The 21,803-nt window shown below is 41.5% G+C and overlaps 1 protein-coding gene across 4 annotated transcripts in view; it reads right to left on the reverse strand.

The window, feature by feature from the left end:
* Positions 1–21,803, reverse strand: part of agrn (agrin) — a 258,948-nt gene that overhangs the window by 90,952 nt on the left and 146,193 nt on the right. For all 4 annotated transcript variants that reach the window (XM_086278486.1, XM_086278488.1, XM_086278487.1 and 1 more), the window contains exon 5: positions 305–529. In XM_086278486.1, the coding sequence (XP_086134612.1) occupies positions 305–529 (225 nt within the window). The remainder of the gene's footprint in view (positions 1–304; positions 530–21,803) is intronic.

A 21,803-nucleotide genomic window follows, 5' to 3' on the forward strand; every position in this document is an offset into this window, starting at 1 on the left:
AGGAAACAGTGGAAAGGGAAGAAAAGGTTTTCTGACAATTTAAAACAAAAAATCTCAACAAAAATGACATTTTCACCATTGGAAATGTCATTTTTGATACTATCAGGGTTTTTTTTTGTATTTCCATATTTTGCAACAATTTATATTTGATAGTGTGACTCTGGGACATCTCCCTGCTACAGCAAAATAGGGCGGAGTTGGGTTGGGAAAGAAAATAAACTGTGATGGGAACTCTTCAATATTACCTGTGTTCAAAATCAGTGTTACAAAAAACAGAAACACAGAAAACACAACGAGAGCTTACCGCAGTGTCCTTGGTACTGCACACGAATGTTCTTCTTGTTCTTGCAGGCATGCTGATGGAGCTCGCACTCATTCACGTAGTCCTTTCCATCACTACCACACACTACTTGCTTGGGCTTGCCCTCGCAGCCGAGGGGGCACATGCACTTTGCAGACAAGCCATCTGAAGACTGGACACAGGTGCTGCCGTAGCTGCAGGCCACCTCGGTACAGGGATCCTTCAGAGCTGCAGGAAGGGGCAGACATAAAAACAAGCTTTAGTCAAAAGCAAAAGGGGCTCTTGCACTGAAGAGCACGTCTGTCAAGCGCTAATACGTCACAGTGCTCGCCGCTACAGTACACTGGAGTGCATCACAAATGACAGGCCACCTTATTCAAGTGGCTTTCGGTGCACTTTTACAAGCGCTGCCTAGTTATTCTGAGGTTTGAAGAACTACTTGACACCCCTGGGTAAAGATGCACTGCCACAGCTATCTACTGGTACAAACAAGTTTCATTTCACAGAGTAGTGTGAATTGGATTAGAAGCTTTGCATTCACAACACATTCTGTGTCGCTACGCTCAAGCATGCTTTAATCGGCACGGCTGAAAAGCGACCCTTGAATATTTACCTTTCCATAAATTAGACCAAGTGAGAGCAGGGAAGAGGGGTATTCCTCCCTCGTGAGGAATTTGTTTCCATCCTAATTAAGCAGCACGCCACTTGCCGCTGAGCGACGTACCCCAATCCGAGGAGAAGGTGCAACTTTTAATTTTGCCTTTGTGCGCCATCAACGGGGGCTTTTCTCGGGCCTCATATGCTCAACAAAAGGCAGCTGTGAGATTACAATCGCTGTCTTCTCACAGCATGATACATATTTATGACTGTCACAGACAAACATGCTTTCCCATGAGAGAGAAGCACGGCATCGGCAGCCCTCTCATTTCCTAAGCCCGCCACTTTTAGAATAAATATTTACCAATGTCTGATATTATCCCCGCTTTTGTTACAAGCAACATCGATGAATTTAATTTAAAGCGGGAGTGTATATATTGAATCGCAAACTCTGTGCGTCTCGCTTTGTTTTTTTGTGTGCGTTTTTTTCTTTACTCCTCAGACAAGAGCAGAGCGTGTTTCAAATTTGCCTTCTTTCTTTTCTACCTTTTTTGAAAATTCAATACCTGCCTCCGGGATGAAATGGCACTGCCTTGTTAATAAGAGACTGGAATGTGTGCAGAGATATATTATGGATGTGTAAGAAGACAGGAGAGCTATGAGGAGTGCTCCTGATCAAAGCGTACCCCCCCTCCCTCGCCTTCCTCGTCTTCATGACACATCCCCACCACCCTCCTTTCTTTTCTTTTTCTCTTTTTTTTGCTCTTTCCTGTCAAGTTCTTTTGAGGTTTGGTGCGTTAGGCGCTTTAATGAACACTTTTTCCCCCTCCCCATTTTATATTTGAGCTGTATCGCAGCAGGAACTTTGAAACCGACTCTAATTTACAAGTAACTTCAAGATAAAGTACGATCAAGTAATTGCATCTCTAACTAAAAGAGACTTGTAGAAAATGACTCACTGAAATCATAAATCATTACTGGAAATCATAGGTCATTGTGAGGCGATGATGACTTAATGGCTGCTCATGCGAAACAGATAGCAATTGTGATGCTTGGCCTCCGCTGTGTGTCTAATCACATGAACAATGAAACGCTGATGACTTGTGGGAACGGAGCCGCTATAAAAACCTTGTTGTATCTGCCGGAGCAGGTAAAAGGTCATGTTAAATCACAGTTGCAGCAATTATACGCGAGCTACTTTCAGTGCACATGCACAAACTACTGTGTTACCCAGCATATGCTATGAGTTCGCCTGCTTAATAATCGTAGGGTTGAAGGTGCAATCTCGGGCTCCTCTGAGAAAATATACATGCTGTAAGTGAGCTCAAAGAATGATCCAGCAATCAGAGAGTAGTTTGTCTGGCTTTGGCACGTTCTACTCGATTCAGAGGAGCTGATGCTGAGGTAGTAAAGCCCTATCTGGAAGTTTGATATCCAACTTCTCCAGTGTTTTGGAAAGAGATGTGGAGTCTGAAGTCTGAGCATCAGGATAAAAGCATCAGCTGTTATTCAACTTTCATCATTAGCATCCTGTTCCCCATTTTTACACATATAAGGCAAGCTGAATAAGCTAGAACAAAAACCCAAATAACCAAGGATAATGAATGACTTAACTCCCATTTGATCCATCAGCTTATGTCATCTAATAATGATAAAGCATGACGAACCATGAATTGGTGCACTCATACTGCTGTGGGCTGTGGGAAATAAGCCCTTGGATGTTTCCTTCTCCCTTCTCTTTTGCTCACACCTACCCCAAAGTCACAAGAGCAGAGGTTCAACTTTGAGCCCCTCCTGTACATCTGATAAAAGGTACAAGCCACAGCAGAATCCCACAAACCGCAAAAAGAAGACCGCAGCAATCACACTGCAATTTGTCCAGGGCTTGTACAATCAAGTTTCTTCAGGTAGCTGTGGCTCAGGATGTACAGTCGGTCATTCACTATTCATAAGAGCTGTTACACGATCCCGAAGCGTCCTTGGATAAGATGCTGAACCCCACAGTAGCACTGGTGTATGATGGATGAATGGGTGAATGTGGCTCTTGTAGTTTGGTCAGTGAGACTAGAAACATACTATATAAGTGCTAGTCCATTTAGCGTGTTGTTTTGATAGACCTGCTGTTGGGAATGGGAGTTGTTTTCTGACAAGAAGTCGTACCTTGTCAGAATGCTCACTTCTTCTATAAAATAGTGGTTGTTAAGGGGTTGCAGTCACATCTAAAGAAGAGTAGGAGAAAGACGAGAAAGAAACCCAGTGATTCCCCCTTTCCTTAGAGTAAACAGCATCCTCGTAGCACTTCTTGATCTCATTAAATAATAGCCTGGGCTTTCGCTCCCTCCCCAACCTCCCCTTCCTCCAAGCAAATCTGGCGTGTTGACAGGCAAGAAGGGGTGGAGGCGATAGTAAGGGGCACGAGAGCTAGGTAGAACAGGAAGGAGAGGGTGGGGGCGCTTGATTTGAATGCTAACAGGGGCCGATTTGGATACAACGCACAGCCTCGATGGGGCGTTAGTGCAGATAAGCTTTCCTTCTCAGACTCAGACAAGCAGGCAAATTGCCTGGGCGAATGTGATCGGTGTAACAAGCTCAAATAAAAAAAAAAAGAAAGACAGAAAAAAGCATGCTTGCCATAGCAAACTACATGGAGTTTTTACTTATATTTTCTAATCATTTCTCAGGTGAAAAGTGGCAACAAAAAAGCAAAGAGGAGAAAGAGGAAAGGTAAAAAGTCAGTAAATTAGAATGATCCTTGCTGCCAATTAGATCACTCTCCCTCGCTAGAGTGAATCTCAGCATGGTCTGGGCTGCTAGGATAATGAGGGGGAAAAACCCATAAGGATACACAGAGACAAGTGACACTAAAGCACTGGCATTCCAGCACAAACACAGTGAGAGATGGCATATGATTAGGGAACAAGAGGACACCCCAAAAGAAAAGCAAACATCCTGGGGCCCAATTAATAGAATAATGCTTTATAGATTTAAATGTTTAAAAGACTTTTAAAGGAGACAAAACTCTGGTTTATTTACACTTGAGACACTGCGTTTTCTAAAAATGGACTCGTTCCTGTCAGTCCATCACAGCTAGACCTGGATTTGATTGGCTCCTTTCACAGAACAATTGCTCCCCCCCTTTCTTCTAATCACAAGCATGCAGCATTTGTGTGGACAGGCCTCCTTCAAAATTCTGCACTCAGCAGGTTTGCTTCATTTAAACCACAGGACTGGCATTGTGGGATGCATTGTAACTGAACTACCTATGTGCCTAATTGCGAATTCATGTGCTGTGGGAAATTCTGAATACACACCGTCACAAATCAACACTTGATCAACTCTGCAACTTGCTCTTTTAACGCCAAGTGGATTTCAAATTGGGATAACAATTTGTCTAATTGTGACGTGCTGCGCTGTGCTGGATATGCAGAAGTTAGCCGGGTGCTTGCAAATAATTGATTAGCACTGCCCACATTTAAGGTGTGTGTTTCTCAAACTGAAAACTATGCAGTGCTGCAGGAACATAAAATCAATGCAAGGTGGGCAAAAAGGGTACAAGAGAAAAAAAAATGCAAATTTGCCATTTTTCTCTACTCGTTCTGAGCTGAAATTGAGCATGTTGAGAAGTGTACATTTCTGAGAACTGGAAGCTTTTTTTTCCCTTTTTATTGTTCTGCATGCATGGAAATTAACTTTCTATCAAACTGCATTAATGCATAATGTTGAGAATAACAACAACTGTGAAGCAAATCCTTTTGCACTCCTGGCTGTAGTTAAGTGTAGAAGCTGCTGACATGTTGGGTGGCACTTTGTAGCAGCTTAACTATAATATGTGAAGTCTCTTACAGAGCTAAAGCTAAGCTATAGCTTAAGTGGTATTGTTTTCACCTTCTGAGCCCGTGCGCTTGTGTGTTTGCATGTTATCGTGGAAAAGTGCAGTTACGCAGACACGTAGTGTAGTGAGAACTACCACTAGGGCAGTTCGGAGTAGTTTAGCAGGTGTTTGTATGTCTGTCTGTCTGCGATGTCTTCCAGAAAAGTGGAGCAGAGGGGTTTTGGAGAATGGGGATTACAGTGATCCTCTCCCTCCTCATCTCTCCCTCTGGCAGTCAGCAGACTTTCCAGGCAGGTGGGGAGCTCCACTTCTCTGATCCACTGTTTTGTGCTGTAGTTTATTAATGCTTCATTAGGGACACGGAGCTGTCAGTGCCGTGCTGGCTTTACTTGATACCCCGCTGCCACGAAACCAGACGCACACCAGATGCGTGCGCAAGTGTGGGGAGAGTCATATATGCCAGTGCACGTTTGGAGGCAACCATGGAGTTCAGATAAGTCTGCAAGTGAGTTTGTGATATGTATGCATGTGTACCTGTATGTGTGTGTGTGTGTGCTGTGCTTCCTGTTGTGCTGGTAGTGATAAGGGAGGTATGGGGCTGAAGCTAATCAAATGCAATGATGCGATGGAGGGGGAGCTCGGCAGTGTGTGTTCTAATCAAGAACCCTCGTACACCCATCAACAGCAGGAGAAGAAGAAGCAGAGAGGGAGCGACAGTGAGACAAAAACAAGTTACAAGGGGACTGAGTTAAAACACTGTGGAGAAAGTCTGACAAAGAAAAATGCAGCAATAGAAAACAAATGTAATTCAGAGGCAAAGTTACACATTTAGGTTTTTTTTTTTTACTTCTTTGGGCAAAGCTACAGTTCCTACTTTCCAGTTTTATACTGAGACAAGCTTTACACACCGTGACCCCCACTTTCATCCATAAAACTGCACCAACTAACATTTTGATGTCTGAATTATAACCCAACTCTGTGGAGTACATCAAAATAAATTGCTTATACCTCAAACATAAAATGTTTAAATGGGAAGTATATCACTTTAATGTCGTGCCTTTAAATGGTAAAAAAGACAGTCAAACAAGATGACTGGTATTGATTTTTTAATCTCAGTCATGACAAAAAAACAATTAGCTATCTCAACCAAAATCCTGAAATACTAAAATAAAATAAAGTTGTGTGTATAATTTCCTTGACATTTAGCCAGTTTCGCTGCTGCTTATCATGGATTAACGATGCCGGGCCAACCAAGCTGGTATACAAGAGTAATGTAGTAATTCAAATGCATAAGTATCTTTGTAAGTATATAGTAAAAACTATTATATTATAAACTATTATAACTATACTTAAAAATAACCCCACAGTACTAAAAGACAAACTGGGCATGTGAAATTCAGAAGGAGCACAACAATGGGCACTTGGTGTTGTTTGAACAAAGACAAAGCAGGCAGGGAAAGAAAGGAAGTTGAACAAAAAAAACAAAAAACAGACAGTAGATGAAGAGGTCGTGAGGAACTAGTAAAAGAGAAGTGTGTAGAAGGGAGATAAGGGAAAGGGTCAGAATGGGAGAAAGAAAGCAACGGCGTGGAATGGTCAAAAAATCAACAGACAAGATCGACAAAAACTGAAATCCAAGAACTAAATATGGATGAGAATCTGCAGCAGCCAGATACCCAAAGCAAGTGGTGAGGAGCAGGAGGCAGGGACTGAGGCAAGGCCAAAGGATTAACAGTCCTACACACCTCTCCAACATGCTTTCCAGACACACACACACACACACTTCGTTCCCTCTGCTGTGAGGCCAATGGCTGGAAGATGATTCTTTGTGTTTGATGTAGTTCTTCAAAGCGCTCCACTGAACTGCAGCTGTTGCTCTCTTTTACACGCTTTGCTGTTTTACCCTTGAGAATGGAAAACGAACCACAAAAAGCCCTCATCATGCTCCAGTCGTCGGCCACACACACAATCAAGAAGTGGAGCTTGTGAGTACAGTATGTCTAAGCAGATTTTTAACCAAAGGTCTTACGACAGTTTAGCTTAGTTTAGTTTAATTTAGGTTAGTTTGATTTAGAAAGATCCCCATTAGCTGTCGCGATACGCAGCTATTCGTCCTGCGGTCATAAAATCTCAGTTGCTGCTCTTTTAAATCAATATTTAAGAAAAAAAATATGAATGTAAAAACAGAGGATAAAATACAAAAAATGTCACAATGCTTGATTTTTGGAACCATAGCTGTCATTTACTGCTGGCAGATATCTTACGCTTGGAAAATGCAGTAAAGCACAGGTGGGGTGTTGAAATGACAACACAGGCCCCATTTATTCTGCTGAGTGACAGAAAGAAGGTGGGATGGGATTAAATCGCCCGGGTATGGCATTTATGACAAACACACACACAGATGCGCAGGTCTTTTAAAAGGACAGCACACAATTTAACAGCAACAACAACAACAACAACAAAAAACACTTAAATTCTTCAGTTAAATATCAACGAATATTAACACGCTCATTTAAATAGCACCATTTGATGAAAACCCAGAGGCACATTAAATCCTTCCACCAACTTATCGTGTGCATCATAATTGGAAGCATCGAAATGCTTTTTCCAAACTAACAAAATGTGCTTGGGAGAGGGAAAAGCTCCCGTTACTCGACTGGGAGATCAGAGGTGAGATACAGAACGGCAGCCCTGCAGCCAATCTAGTGTCCAAAACGGCTGATTGTGCTACATAACACGATGCGGAGGACTTTTCAGAATGCAAACAAATGCCTTTGGCTATTCAGTGCAACGCAACAAGCTGTAAACACAGCGATTATATATGTTATCCACTCATAATAATGTTGAAGGTGCCCTAAGCGCACTGCTAAAGGAGTCCACGAATGGCTGCACATCATGTGTCAAACCATCAAGACGTTGTGACAACTCACTTTACTTTAGCCCTGTAATCTACATAAACAAGCTGAAAGAGATAAAAGGTAAAAAGAAAAGACAAACACTGGCTGATGGGCAGTTTCTTTAACCTCAGGGCCTCTCTGTCCCCTTAATAGCCTATGGGAAAAAGCCTGTATTACCTATTGGCAAGCTGTCAGTGCTTGTACCAGGAGTTCTTTCTCTTGGATTAAGGCCTTTTGAAAGCAACAAAGAAGATCTTGGTGCCAAAATAAGTTGGGGAGTGTAGCCGGAGGCACTATTAACTGCTTCTCTGTTTACCTCTTTAAGGCCAGGAGCCCACATAATCAATAATGTATTCATGTGGTTTTTAAGTGTTGAGCTCTACACCAGGCACCTCAGGATCAAAAGCACCAAAAAAACAACAACAAAAAAACCTGGTTAGACTCACCATACTGAGCACATAAATGCTTAAATTAAAAGATTAAGTAGGGTAGTCCTAAATGAATTTCTTCTAATTGCACTACATTCAATATTTTTGAGTTTCTGTGAGATTTTCTTCCTTTGTGAGTTAGTAAAACTGATTGTTTTTAACTGCTAAAGTATAATTTAACTCTACTTGTTTCTACTGCAGTCTCTGGTTTCCTATTAATAGTGTAGGATCATGACTGTGAGTGTCAGGAAGGTTATGAGTGCGCAGTCAGTCAATTACAGATACCGTGCACGCTCTATCATGCTGTGTTGTTCTATGTGGTAAGGATGTAATTTGTATGCCTTCATATTAGAATAGCAAACCTGTGACACTACGAGTGAAGCGGGTTGCAGAGTTCATGACGATCTCCACGTTAGCAAAGATAGAAGCATGCAGGGTGATGCTCTGCTCACTGTAAAAATCCCTCACCACATACGTTTTATGAATGACAAAAGTTATGATCGTATTCAATAAATTGCATTTTAGAAAGTAAGTAAGAAAATTATAATGCAACGCTGTTTTTTAAATACAAAAATTCAAAGAACATGACAAAACAAGTCACATTAACAAAGTTATTCATGTCGTAGCTCCAAAATGTGGCGGTGTACACATCTGAATAACAAACAAAAAGTCCGTTTCAATAGGAGACAAAAATCTCCTGGGGGCTACGTCAGGAAGTGAAGAGCATCCTGTGTGAAAGTCTACCACGGAGCTAGCCGCTGTGGCGACCCCTTGTGAATAAGGTAGCTAAGAAAATGATGGAAGTTGAGGTAATAGGCACTGTGAATTAAATATAATCAAATACTACAAATAAAATGTAATTAGATTATTTAAATGCTAATTACATTACAGCCAGTTGGGTTCTGTCAGTATTTGGAGACTTGGGGTCTGAATTGTGTCCTGAAACTGAGTTTTGCATTCAGAATATCCCCTCTGGCCCCAGAAAGAGGTACAAAGACTCATGTGGGCTAAGTAGTGCATATGCCACAAATTTCCTTTCATTAGCTTCTGATTAACTGGAGCTGGTGGTGGTGGGGAGCCAAAATCACTACTGATGTTCAGTGAGGCATTGGCTAATCATGCTTGGCCTTTGCTATCAAAAAACTTGCTAATGACCGGTAGCTGCTGGGGGCGAAATGCAGTTCAGAGCTGCTGAAAAGTCCCTTACAGTGGGTGTTTGGTCTTCAGTACAAACACAGGCACATCTGCGTGAAGACATACAGTGTCAGCACACTCTTCACCTGAATGCAGGATAAGCTCAAAGTGCGATAGTGCATGCTGCATTATCTCTTTTTTCAATAGTCACACTTAAATAAACATCAATGTAAGAGTTCTCTGTCACCGGCTGATAAAGGAGCAAATAAATCTAAAGCCATATCATGAAAGCAGTTTAAAGTCAGCAGTTCCCAGGCTGGGTGCTGAAGCTGTGTGGTGACTAACAATAAAAATTTGAGCTCACTTTGCTTTATTCTCATTAACTCCTGAAAGCAGATCCAAAAACTGTTAATATTAAGCAAATAAGAAGATCTCACAGTTCACAGTTCATAACCTGCCTACAAATAGACATAAGCCACAATATTTAGAACCCAGCACATTAAGCTTTTATTTCCAATAACTAACTGAGACAATCAGTCAATTACTATCTATTGTATGTGATATCTATATTAAAGCTAAAGAACAGGGGGGAAAATGAAGACACACCACATCAGTGACTTCTTTGCACTGAGGATTTTGGCTTAATTAGGAAAAATAACAACGAGTTAAACTTTAATACTAAAAAAGCATCTTTATGAACACACAATCAGATAAACCTGCTCAAGGTGACATGCCCATTTCAGCCTTCCAATATAGGACCCTATTTAACATGACAACAATTTAAATTTTGATAAGGCTGCAGGAGGAAGAGAGAGTGCGCATGAAAGTGGAGCAGAAGAACTGACATTTATTTAGAACAAACAGTAGATGGAAATAACTTGGATTTATTCTCTCTCTTTTCTGGCAAGCATTATTACTGCAGGCAGGGACTGTGTGTGTGTGTGTGTACGTGAGCCATTTATTCTAATTGTGAGGAAAATTGAAAGCCATAGAACACAAACACATTTTACGGAATGAAGGTATATTGGCCTGTCCTTACAATTTTCACAAAGCTGGAATGAAGTTAAGGTGAATGAGGAAAACGATAAAAAAAAAAAAAGGCCGCATTTGCCAGAGAAAAGTCATATGGGTTAGCCTCAGCGGTCAAGTGGTCGTGGCGAATGAGATAAAACTGAACTATTTGGTTCACTAAAAAGCAGCATTTTAATTTGCTTGTATTACTGCTGAAAAAAACAAACAAAAGAAAACTTGATTCCAAGTGAGGAAACAGAACGGGGAGGAAGTGTTCAAAAATGGGCAACCAAGGAAAAACAGAGAACACTATTATTTCCTTGACGTATAAGCAATTCAGTGTGAAATATTTTCTACACGAAATCATGCAGTCACAGAGTTACAGGAACTCTAGTGCCACTAGAAAACACTTACAGCTTAATTGCAAGGTTTCAGGCAGAAACGGGAAAATCATTTTTAAAAATGCCACTTTTAGCAGCTAAAACAACAGAATAAAAATAACAGTTTTAAACTTTGCAACTAATTGTTATTTTGCTTGTTGCCTTTTGTTTTTCTGATGGATCATTTTAAAGTTACAGTCCATTAGGTGTTCATGGAAACCAACTGTGTTTTCACAATAGCTGTTTTATGCATTTCCTTCTTCTGTTCTGTGATTATCTACTCATAATAGAAGTTACTGGTAGAGTCTGCCATTGGCACATGCCACTGCCACGAGGGGCTTAGAGTAAATGATGAATAGATTCATTATTACTGTTTTTGTTGGCTTCTCTTGACTGCTCTTTGCAATTAACTGACGGCCGTCTTGTACATCCTATTTAGCACTAAAAAGAACTGGACTACTTTTATTATGAAGCATCGTGGCTTTTATGATGATATGTCACCAAGTGGCGCTGTCATATAAATCTTTTTGAACCATGAACAGTGGGATTAACAGCTGCAGGCAACAAGCTGCACACTTCCAACTCATCGACAAGGTCACCGAGTCCTCTGGCTGAGCCATGTTCTCGGCATTTCCTATGATTTAAGAGAATCTCATGAAATGGATGGAAATTTGCACATTACTACCTTGTAATTGTCACTTGTGGCTGTTTTACCGATGAAGATGTATGTGTAGTCTCGTCATAAATTTCTAAACGCAGAAATCATTTGATGTCTTTCCTCCACTAAAAAGCCACGAAGCGCCCTTTACTGCCTACTTGTCCATTTTCAACTATTTCTGCCATTCACTAATATTGATCCGCAAATTGATTACCAATGGATGATAGAGTAGTGCATGCAAATTTTGCATATACAACATTTTTGGCAAGATTAAGACAACGTATAGTGTATATGCCCCAGATGTCAAGGCTCGGCTGTGTGGCAGGCAGGAGGAGGACCCAAAATGCAAAACTCACACACACGGGGATGAACTCAAAAAGCAGCTTTATTGCTGACCAAAGATAATAGGAGATACAAAACTAAACTGGGAAAAACTAACATAAAGCTCACCAGGACACACGGGGGAATCACACACAGCATGAGGGACGACGTCACGCTGAACAGAGGGAGACGCAGACAGAAATACACAGAGGGTTAACGAGGAAAGTGGGAACACACGGGGAACACAGGTGACACTGATAATCATAACGAGACAGGGCGGGGTGAACTGAACATGACATGTACGGGCGTGAGAGTCACAAAGTAAACAGGAAGTGCACAGAGGTTCAGACAGGAGGAGAGAGAGCACGGGGAAAACACAGACATAACGGGCTGGGGAAACATGAAACAACCACAAAGGGAGACGAGGGCTCATAAATACATAGAGGGCACACAGGGGGAAGAGAGAGCACGGGGAGAACTTAGACATAAAGGGCAGGGGAAACATGGAATAAAACATAAGGAGAGACGAGGGCTCACAGATACACAGAGGGGCACACAGGGGGTAAAAGCCATGAAGGGAAAACACTTAGGGAACAACACAACAGGGCAACTCAGAAAACATGGCCTAAGCAAGGAACAAAATACAAACATACAAGGAAACTAAGAACACTGGGCCAACATGGCCCAGGACCATGACACCAGATCCTTTATGAACACTGAATACTGAGCACTTAAAATCCTGAGGACAATAGACTGCTGGATTTCTTTCCTCCCACTCAGTTAAGCACATTCACATTCTAACCCAGGCCTAACAGTGTCTGATTAGGTCGCTAACATGAAGACCAGTAGGACTCTGGTTCCTGACGACCTTGATCGTTAACCACTGCGCTACATCATCTCAGCTTTGAGGCGACACAATGCCAGTTGATTCCCGAACAAGACTGCGTCTAAGTGGCCAGCACCTTGTTGAGAAAAAAGGTAAAACTTTGAAAAGTTACAACCCTGATTGCTCATTTTACATCAGTGGTGCTTTGATTTACAATCAATCACCCAGTGAAGGCAAGGAGTATCTAATTTGCCCTCCACTGCAACAATGTGAACACAGCATTACTCTGGGGAGTGGATGCAGTCGATGGACAGACCTTAAATAAGCAGCGAGGCAGGAGTGGGTGAACAGTAATGAAGGAACCTTGTATGAAGGTGCTGTGTGTAAACAGGGAATACAGTGTAGATATACATGCACAAGACTGACGTTTTCTACAGTACTGTGCACATGTCTTGAGCTACCCCTCATTTCTTTATATCTGGCTTGGAGAAGCAATTTACTGAACCACGTGCAAACATGTGCACACATGCATACATGGAAATACAGTGTAAGGCAAACAGGCAATTTTACAATTTTAATGAGCTCCAAAGTCAATATTTGCTATGCTCATCTTTATTCTTCAACTCGTTCAGGTAAGCCTTCTTGTCATTTCTTCAAGTAGCCTTCAGGAACAGTTCTCCAGGGCTTTTCAAGGACTTTCAGATGCTGTTCCAAATGCTGCAGTTTTTTCAGACAGGTCACTTGTTCTTTTGTCCTCCACTTGTCCACTTTCTTTAAATGTTTTAAGGACAGGCTGCACACCGTGCCGAGATATGCCAGGTTTTTGGCTAATAGCTCTTTGGGAATCACCTAGCTCGTGCAAAAATAATGATTTATTCCTGACAAACTGTGTCATCTCTGACATTTCTCATAGATTTAACTAAAGATACTGGAACAAATTAGGTGATTTTGAAGTGGTTCAACAATTAAAAAGCATTTCTGGTTAAGTACAAGAACTGAAACAGCAGCCAAAGAAAAGCCTGGGGATCTATTGCTCAACGCCACCTTAAAAAATGACTCCTTGTTTAAAACTCTGACTCAGTGGTAGAAAGAAATAACAAGATTATCCATATTCTATTTCTGATAATGTGTTCCTGTACATACATTAATATAAAACGAGTAATAATCTGAAACATGTATTAAATAAAGCAGTTATCCTATTCAATCCACGCTGCGATCCTTTAATGATGATTGTGAATAAGCGATCTTTTTGTTGTTGTTGTTGTAGTATGCCACAGAATCAAAGCCAACGCAGAGAGAAACAAATATTCTTTAGAAATCCGTCTCCTGTCACTTGTCGTCATTCTTGTTCTGCGCGAAATGAAATAAAATATCCGCTATTGTCGGCTGAGCTGGTAGTTATCCTCATATTTTTCAGCACCGCTCCGCTTTTATTATTTTCACTCCATTCCATCTCTCACCAAGCATACACAGTGAAAATAACAAATAACAATGTATTATTCAGGAGAAGCCAAATGCATAAATACATTAAAAAGTCTCAAAACACAACCCCTTGTCTGGGATTAAGCAGGTGTATGTGGATATGGATGTGTGTACATAATCGGTGTTTTGCCTGCAGATTTCAAAGAGGTGAGCACTGGAGAAAGAGCGAGCGAGAGATGAAGCAGAAGACGGGATTTGTCTTACAAGTATCAGTGGTTGCAGACGAGTGGAACAGCAAGTAAAGATGGATAGAGAAATTCCAAGCACAGCCCATTATCATGTCTTTATGTGTGTGTGTGTGTGTGCTGATAACAAGAATGTATATTTTTCAGTCTATCGGTTTGCAAAACGCCTGCAGTGTGTGTATATTTCACTAAATATGCCTTTGTGTGCATGTTTATGTACTATCAGTAAACACACACACACACACACAGAGTCCGTCAGGTTGTGCATATTATGGTTATGAATGCCAAGCAAGAGTCAATGCCCCAGGGAAATGAAAGCACGAAAGCTGAGTTATTTACAATGACCTCTCGCCCTGTGTGTCTGTTAGTGTGTGCGCATAAATGTGTTCACCGATAACCCCGGAGAAATTTGATTACTTTCCGCATTTGTGTCTCTGTGCAGACTTGTTACTACTGATGAGAATATCAGCAAGACACGGAAAAAAGAGAGAAAAAAAAAAGAAACGATTTTTGTCGTGAAGCCTCTGAGTGAAAAAGGAAGGAGACGAGGGAACGCCCAGAAAATGAGTGAAGGCGAAGGAGAAGAAGTAAGGGGTGCGTGACTAAGTCCTCTGTGGCGGAGTTAACGGTGAGCAAATGAAGGAGAAGTGAAAAAAAGAGAGGCTTGAGGAACTATGGAGTGATGTAGAAGAAGGAACAGCGAGGCAAAATGCATGAAAAGAATAAAGGACGGAAGGAAAAAGAAAAGGAATATTTAAAAAAAAAGTAACAAGGACAATAAGGATTAAAGACAGAAAGAAAGACGGGAGGAATACTGGTGAGATGAAGGGAAGCAATGAGCACTGGAGAAACAGCGTGGAGGTAAAGATGGCTTCAGTCAGTTTGACTGCAGAATTCTGTTATCTGCTTCGGCAAAGCCAGAAGTCATCTTCAGCATCTACGGCTATTACCACCAGCCCATTGTTACAGAGGCTGACCGGGCATGTCACCGGGGTAACAAAGGAAATCGTCTTAGCATGAGCAAAATAAAGTAAAAAAAATGGGGGTGAAGGAGGAGTGAAGCAGGCTGGCCTTCATCTCCTCCCTCTCCAGCTCTGCTCCAAAATTAGGATTTATTTGCTTGCAGAGGATTTTCACAAACCTCCTCTCCTGGCCAGCTTTGGCCCCAACGAGGGAAGATAAATCAGGGCTTTACCTGGCCCGGCCCAGACACCTTAACAATCGGCCAGACCAACAAAAGACAAAAGACCAAACGTACAGATGGAGTAATGAGCTTAGGTCATTTTCTTTGATTCCCTCTCTGAACAATGGTTTAGGAGCAAAAGGGAGATGTGAAGAGGAATGGAAACAATGTGTTGGCCCGCATGTCAGATTCAAATAACAATGGTTTTTCTGATTTCTTGCATGATCCCAAACAACATAAAGAATTTCTTACACATACGCAGTATTGTGCAGATGTCTTGATCCTTATTTCTTTAGATTTTAGTAGCAAATTAGGAAACGGGTGCATTGATTTACTGAAAAATGTGCATATGTAGTATATAAGGCAAAAAGAGAGTTTGTACAGTTCTAAAAACATCTTTATTCTTCAACGCAGTCTCTCTTGGACAAGCTTTTGTAATGTCTGTAGGTAGTCTCGAGGAAAAGTTCTCCAGGTTCTTGAAACACATTCAAAGCTCTTCTTTGGTTGTTGCCATCCAACAGTGTTTATTATGAAGTTTCACAATGACCCGGAGGGTACTCTAATAATAAATGATAAATGTTCTTTTCTCTTTTTGAGTAAAATAAGGTTTGCATTCCAAAATAAACAAGAGATTTTTGAAAAAGCAAAAGTGCTTAATTAAAAAATAACGCAAAGGTGTATTTTAAGCTTCCCCTTTTCTCCTTTTCCCATAACTACATTTAACATGTAAACCCGCTCAGCTTCAACCCCACTTCTGCATCTCCTCTCCTCTTGGGAGTTTTCTGTTTTCACACACGCTCTGAATAAACGATTTGACTGGCTGAGTAGCATCACATGAGATAATGTAGTCACTCACTGTTGTACCTCTCTCCTGACCTCCCCTGCACCTAGTGACGGTGATTTAAACTAAAATACGAAATTTCAAATGGCGTTCATCACTTTATAAGACCTGTTAATATTTATTTTCAGTCCAATTCTTGTGAAATTTTGCTTATGTCAGCATTTCCTCTGTGCTTCCCTTTCTTAGAATGGCTCCTTGATAGCCACCGCTCCACCGAGACCACTTCTGATGAGACTTCAGTAGATAGATCCGCTGAAAGTCTCAGGTCCTGTGTCAGGCCTTTGCTGGATTTCTTTCCTGTTTCTTCAGGACATGGCTTTCAGATACTGTTCACCTGCTGTCGGTAACATTTTATGCATGTCACTTCATCTTTTGCTCCCACTTGTCCAGTTTCTTCAGATTTTTATGAACACACTGGACCCCATGCCAAGACAGACCAAACTTTTTGCCTAGTAGCTCTTTGTTATTTTAAGATAAGATAAGACTTTATTGATCCCACAACGGGGAAATTTTTGCATCACCTCAGCTCAGGTACAGATATCAGATGGAAATACAAAAATACAAATAAGTACAATCAATGACAAAAAGTAAGATAATACACTATATACAATGGTAGCATACACAGTATGTGATTATGGATATAAACTATATAGCTTGACATAACTATTGTACCACTAATATTCCTATTTATAGACATGTACACACACACATGTACACACTAAATATACATATGTATACATATACATACATATATACCTGCACATGTCCATACACATGGAAGTGGTGACCGTGGATGTTCACAGTGTCCAGTGACTTATGACATCATGATTGAGGAGTTATAGAGTCTAACTGCTGTTGGGATGAATGATCTGCGAAAGCGCTCCTTCCTGCAGCGAGGGTGTTTCAGTCTCTGACTAAAGGAGCTGCTCAGCCCACTCACATACTCATGCAGTGGGTGATGTGGGTTGTTCATGATGGATGTCAGCTTTACTAACAAAATACTGTCTTTGGTATTTTTTGTAGACTCTACAGAAGAAATGGGACTCAAATGATGACATGCTGCCAGTAACAAAGTTAAGAAAGACACAATGTAAAGTTGACACCTTCAGAAAGCCTGGAGAACTTTTGCTCAAGATAGCAAGAAAGTCTGGCACCTGAAAGCAAAATGTAAAAAATATAAAGAAATAATGGATGGCTCAAGAGTTTTGCACAGTACTGTACCGTTTGTAAAAAAAAATTATGCTGTTTTATAGGAAAGATTAACACTTCTTTCAATAGATATTCCCTTTCTTCTTCCTGATTGGTCCGTTTCATGCATGTTTGCCTGTTTGCGTGCAGGCACGCTCGCAACCACACAATAAAGCGTCATTAGACACGAGACACAAAGTGCGCCAAAGTAAACCCTTGCATAATGACAACTCTCATCAGACACTTTGACATTTGTTTCGTTATATAAATCTGCTGCGCCTGCTTTTGTTTGGTAACGTACAAATACGTCAGGTAGAAGTGGGTGTACACCAACTCATTTTCAGTTAATCATTTGTGCCTCTTCCCAGGAACAGAGGACTTCATTTGTTTGCTGCAAAATGTATTCAAACAAGCTCTGATATATTTTTTTTATATGCTACAACTAAATACAACAAGTAGGAGTGTACTGCTTTATGTTTAAGGAGCAGTTCACATCCCTCTCACACTGGGCCTGCCTGCAGTATATAAGAGCAGACAGAGAAGCAGGTGTGGAGCACTGATGCCTTTTCTCCTTTCACTGTGAAGACTCGAGAGTGTTTCGGTGCTGGAGAGATAAAAACCTTCTCTAAAGTGCAGAGAGCGAGAGAGCAGAGTGGAGTGACTGAGCAGAAGGTAGGGGGCCGTGCTGATAGCCAACTCTCGAGAACACACACGTGCGCTCTCACACATACATAAAATCAATCTCCCATCGACCACACTCTCGAACCCCAGTCACCTCACCCACACGCGCATGCTCTCCACTTTTTTCTGGGGGGGGGGTAAAGAAGAATGAAAACTCCATGTTCCACTAGAGTGGCTACACAAGATGAGTTCTGCAGCACTTCTGTGTCTCTCTCTGGGAAAGGGAGTGTATTTACCACTCTGCTCTGATTCAACATTAGGACAGTAGATGTGGTGCCTGTTCCCAAGCTGACTGTAGAACGTGCGCAAACACACAAACGTACGTACACACAGTTCCCCAAATGTCTCTTGTCTCTCTCTAAACCAGAAAGTGTCTGAGCTTTTTCTCTCTCCCTCCCTCTCTGAGGTCTTCCTTTTCTTAACTGGACACTTTTTTTTTTCTTTCTTCTTTTTTTTTTTATCACCTCGTGTTGTTATCGGTCACTCCTGCGGGGCCAATTTAAACGCGGCCTCTCCTTTTAATTTCGATAATATCTGAAGCCATTATGTGCTCACCGCCTGCCTGCTTGACTGCCGGAAATGTAACCCCACCGATCCCAAATCATCCATCTAGAACAAAAGAAAGATAATGAAGAAGCTGGGTCGGAGATGGTCTGAACCATTAAGGGGCAGGTTATGTGAATATCAGAGTGGAGCAGTGGAGGGAAACTAAGTGCCTGCACCTCAACAACGAATGGGTCATTTTGTCCTGCCCTCAGGAGGGAACTTAGACCATTTTCTTGGAACTAAAATGTCATAATAGCCAGTTCAGTTTTATGAGTGAGGTGCTAAATGGACATGTTTTAAGGGGAATTTTCTTTTCACTGCCGAGTGAAACTGAGCTAAGGTGAACTGTGCAATGGGAATAGTGGGAGGACACGGGCATCTGTCAAAGTCTAGGTTGTAAACAAGCCACCTTATTTGGTGTTCAAAGCTGTGACCGTAGCTAAAGTGCCTGTAAAAACCTCTTGAAAGTCGAAGCACAATATGTCAGTAATTAACTGGAGAACAGCACTGTGATGTCAGCAGCAGCGAAGTAGGAAGTAAGCGCCCGAAAGCCGACATTTGGAGGTGTCAGCATCCTGCAGATGTCAGGGACTTGCTGGTTACAGCTTCCTCCTGTTTGCAACAAAACATACCCCAAGCTCCAAAGTTGTACTTGGTGGTAACAAAATGCTCCCATGTGATGTAACTCCCATCCTTTAAAAAAAAAAAAAACCTAAGGGGCATAATCTGTGAGAGAAATAAAAACTTCTTTTGTGGCTTTCCTCCTGAGTGCCAGATAAGACTTGAAGCCAATTCACTTACCCCGATGAAAACCCGCCATTCAAATCGAAAGAGTCAAACGAGGCTTCGCACAAAAGCACCAATTCAGCTGCCCGTATTTTCTTAAAGTTAAAAGCTTTCTCACTCCCTCACCTTTCTACCGCTCTTCCTCCTTCCCTCCTTTGCCTCTCTCTTCCTCCGTCAGCACTGACAACTCCATAATCTCAGCCAAGTGGCCCGTCCAAGCCCTCTGTAGGGGCTGAATTTATTGAGAGCAGAGTGAGAATCAGAACCTGTCACCTTGCTTGCGCTGACCTCCTAACACGCACGCTCTCTTCCTCTTTCACACTCACAGTGTATACCGTACCTGCTGTATGTACCTTCTAAGTGCAAACATCCTTGAATTCATTCAAACACACACATATGAATATTGATGAATGTTAGACTGTTGCTTACTCCTTGGCTGACCCTTCCATCCCACAGTAAAACACTTCTTTTAATTCTCTAGCCGTCTGCCCTTCTCAATTCTGTCTATAAGACATATGTGGGAGCTTTTAACAAGGATGTTGCAATAAATGCAAAAGTAAATAAACCGACCAGATGTTAGCTAGCTGTGTGGTTCGTCTACACTCACTCGACAGTGACTGCTTTCACTGCTATACAAAATATGTTGCAAATCAGAAATAGCACGGGTAAGAAAGAAGGATGAATTTAAAAGATTGCTTTCTGATTTTCAAAGCTATTCATGTGTCACTCGGGACAAAACCAAATATTGTGAGTTTAAGATAATAAAAGCACCGATAACCTGCTGTTTAAGCTTTAAGGTCACCTTCATCAGTACCTGGCAGCTTGTTTAAAACAGATTCCCAGGGTTGGTTCTCTCAGCTCTCAACGTTTCTACCAATCAGAAGATTGTCAGAAAAAAATCGCATCAGAAAATAGCAAATTTGTCAATTTTCAACAGAACTGTAAACTCTGCTTTAAGTATACAATAATGGAACTGTAAATCAAACCATGTTGAATGGATGTTGGTGGAAGCCGGAGTTAATTAAATGAGTCATTTTTACTTTTGCATTGATTAAACTGATCACACCATAAATCACAGTGACACCGGTTGTGTTACAGAAGCACAAGTACATAACGTAGCAAGGCTAGAGCTAAGGATGCCATCCGCTGATTAAACACTACACACCTGCCTCCTTCACATCCAGTGACTGCATGAAAATGCTGACATAAATCAGGCTTTGCCATTAGTAATAATCACATTGGGCTCTCAGAATCACAGCCAACAGAGGAATGAAAAGGAAATTCCTTCCAGATGTGACGGGATAAGAGAGGAAGTCTGCTCTGGTGGCCAGCATGTAGTCATTACCAGCAATACTATCATTAGCATAATCATTACTATTATTTTTTACTTTATTTCTTTCCTTGTGACTGGCTGCTGTTTTGCTAAGGCCAATTATGGTGCTTCTGATGGCCTTAACCCTCCATAAACCATCATTAAACCACTTATGCTACTACTTTCTCCCTCTGGTTTTGATCTTCTCTCGTAATCTGTTCACTCGTTCAATCACTAAAGTACTCTCTTACGTGCTCTTGTGTCGCACTCCCTGTCTTAATGTCTCGTTGCTCTTTCCTCTTAACATTATACCCTCCCTTTTTAAATGCTATTTTCCCTTTCCTCCACTGTACCCTGTGTTCCTCCTGTCCTCTCTCTGTCCTTTCTATCGCTTTATTTCCACTCTGCCAGTAGCGGACCGCCACCAAGCTTGTTATTAGTGCCAGGTTCGAGCCTGCACTGTAATCAGACCCCTGGAATTAGCAGTAGGCCCACACTGGCAGAAAAGGCACGACGCTGACAAAACACTATAGTTATCATTGAGGCTGCTGCAATGTTGCAGCTTTGGCAGGAATCTGCTCCTTAGAGCCATGGATTTTGATGGGCTTTGGTAAAGAGAAGCAATGAGAGGTACAGCAGGAGTATTGGCACCCACTGGGGTTAGGGATAAAATACACACTGGATGGCTACCAATGGGAGCAGTAAGTGGCACACTTTTTTGTTTGTGAGGGTGCAGGTGGCGCTTAAGCCCTGGGAGCACAGCCATTTTGGAAAGACAATAGAATGGATGTAATGGGGACGTGTTTTATTATTGTGGGATAAAGATAGGATGGCAAAGCACGTAGTATTAGGACAGGGTGTAATAGAAATCCATTTACTTGACAATAACAAGCAATTTAGTGTCACTCAGAGACTTGCAGCTTTGTGTTTGTCAAATTAAGTGGCCGTGCTCGTCCTCTGGTGCAAACGTCATAAAATCACAAGTGCCGTTTCTGTCATTTGAACCAAAAATTCCAATCGCATTCGCCATGCTTTAAAATGTTAATTCACCTATGCTTGCCCACTTTCACCCTCATCTCTCATTGTGATGTACTGGAGAGTGTCAGTCTCAAATTGTTCAGTCCAAGAATTTGGATGTTTGGGGATCTTTTAAAAGGTACAGATCACGTGTATGTTAAAGACAACACTTCAGAGAAAGCTATCGAATTTTAGTG

The sequence above is a fragment of the Aulonocara sp. 'chitande type north' Nkhata Bay genome, linkage group LG20 (assembly GCF_057382095.1).
Source record: "Aulonocara sp. 'chitande type north' Nkhata Bay isolate Kocher_YH1m ecotype deep benthic linkage group LG20, A_spYH_male_GT1.1, whole genome shotgun sequence".
NCBI classification, from domain to species: domain Eukaryota; kingdom Metazoa; phylum Chordata; class Actinopteri; order Cichliformes; family Cichlidae; genus Aulonocara; species Aulonocara sp. 'chitande type north' Nkhata Bay.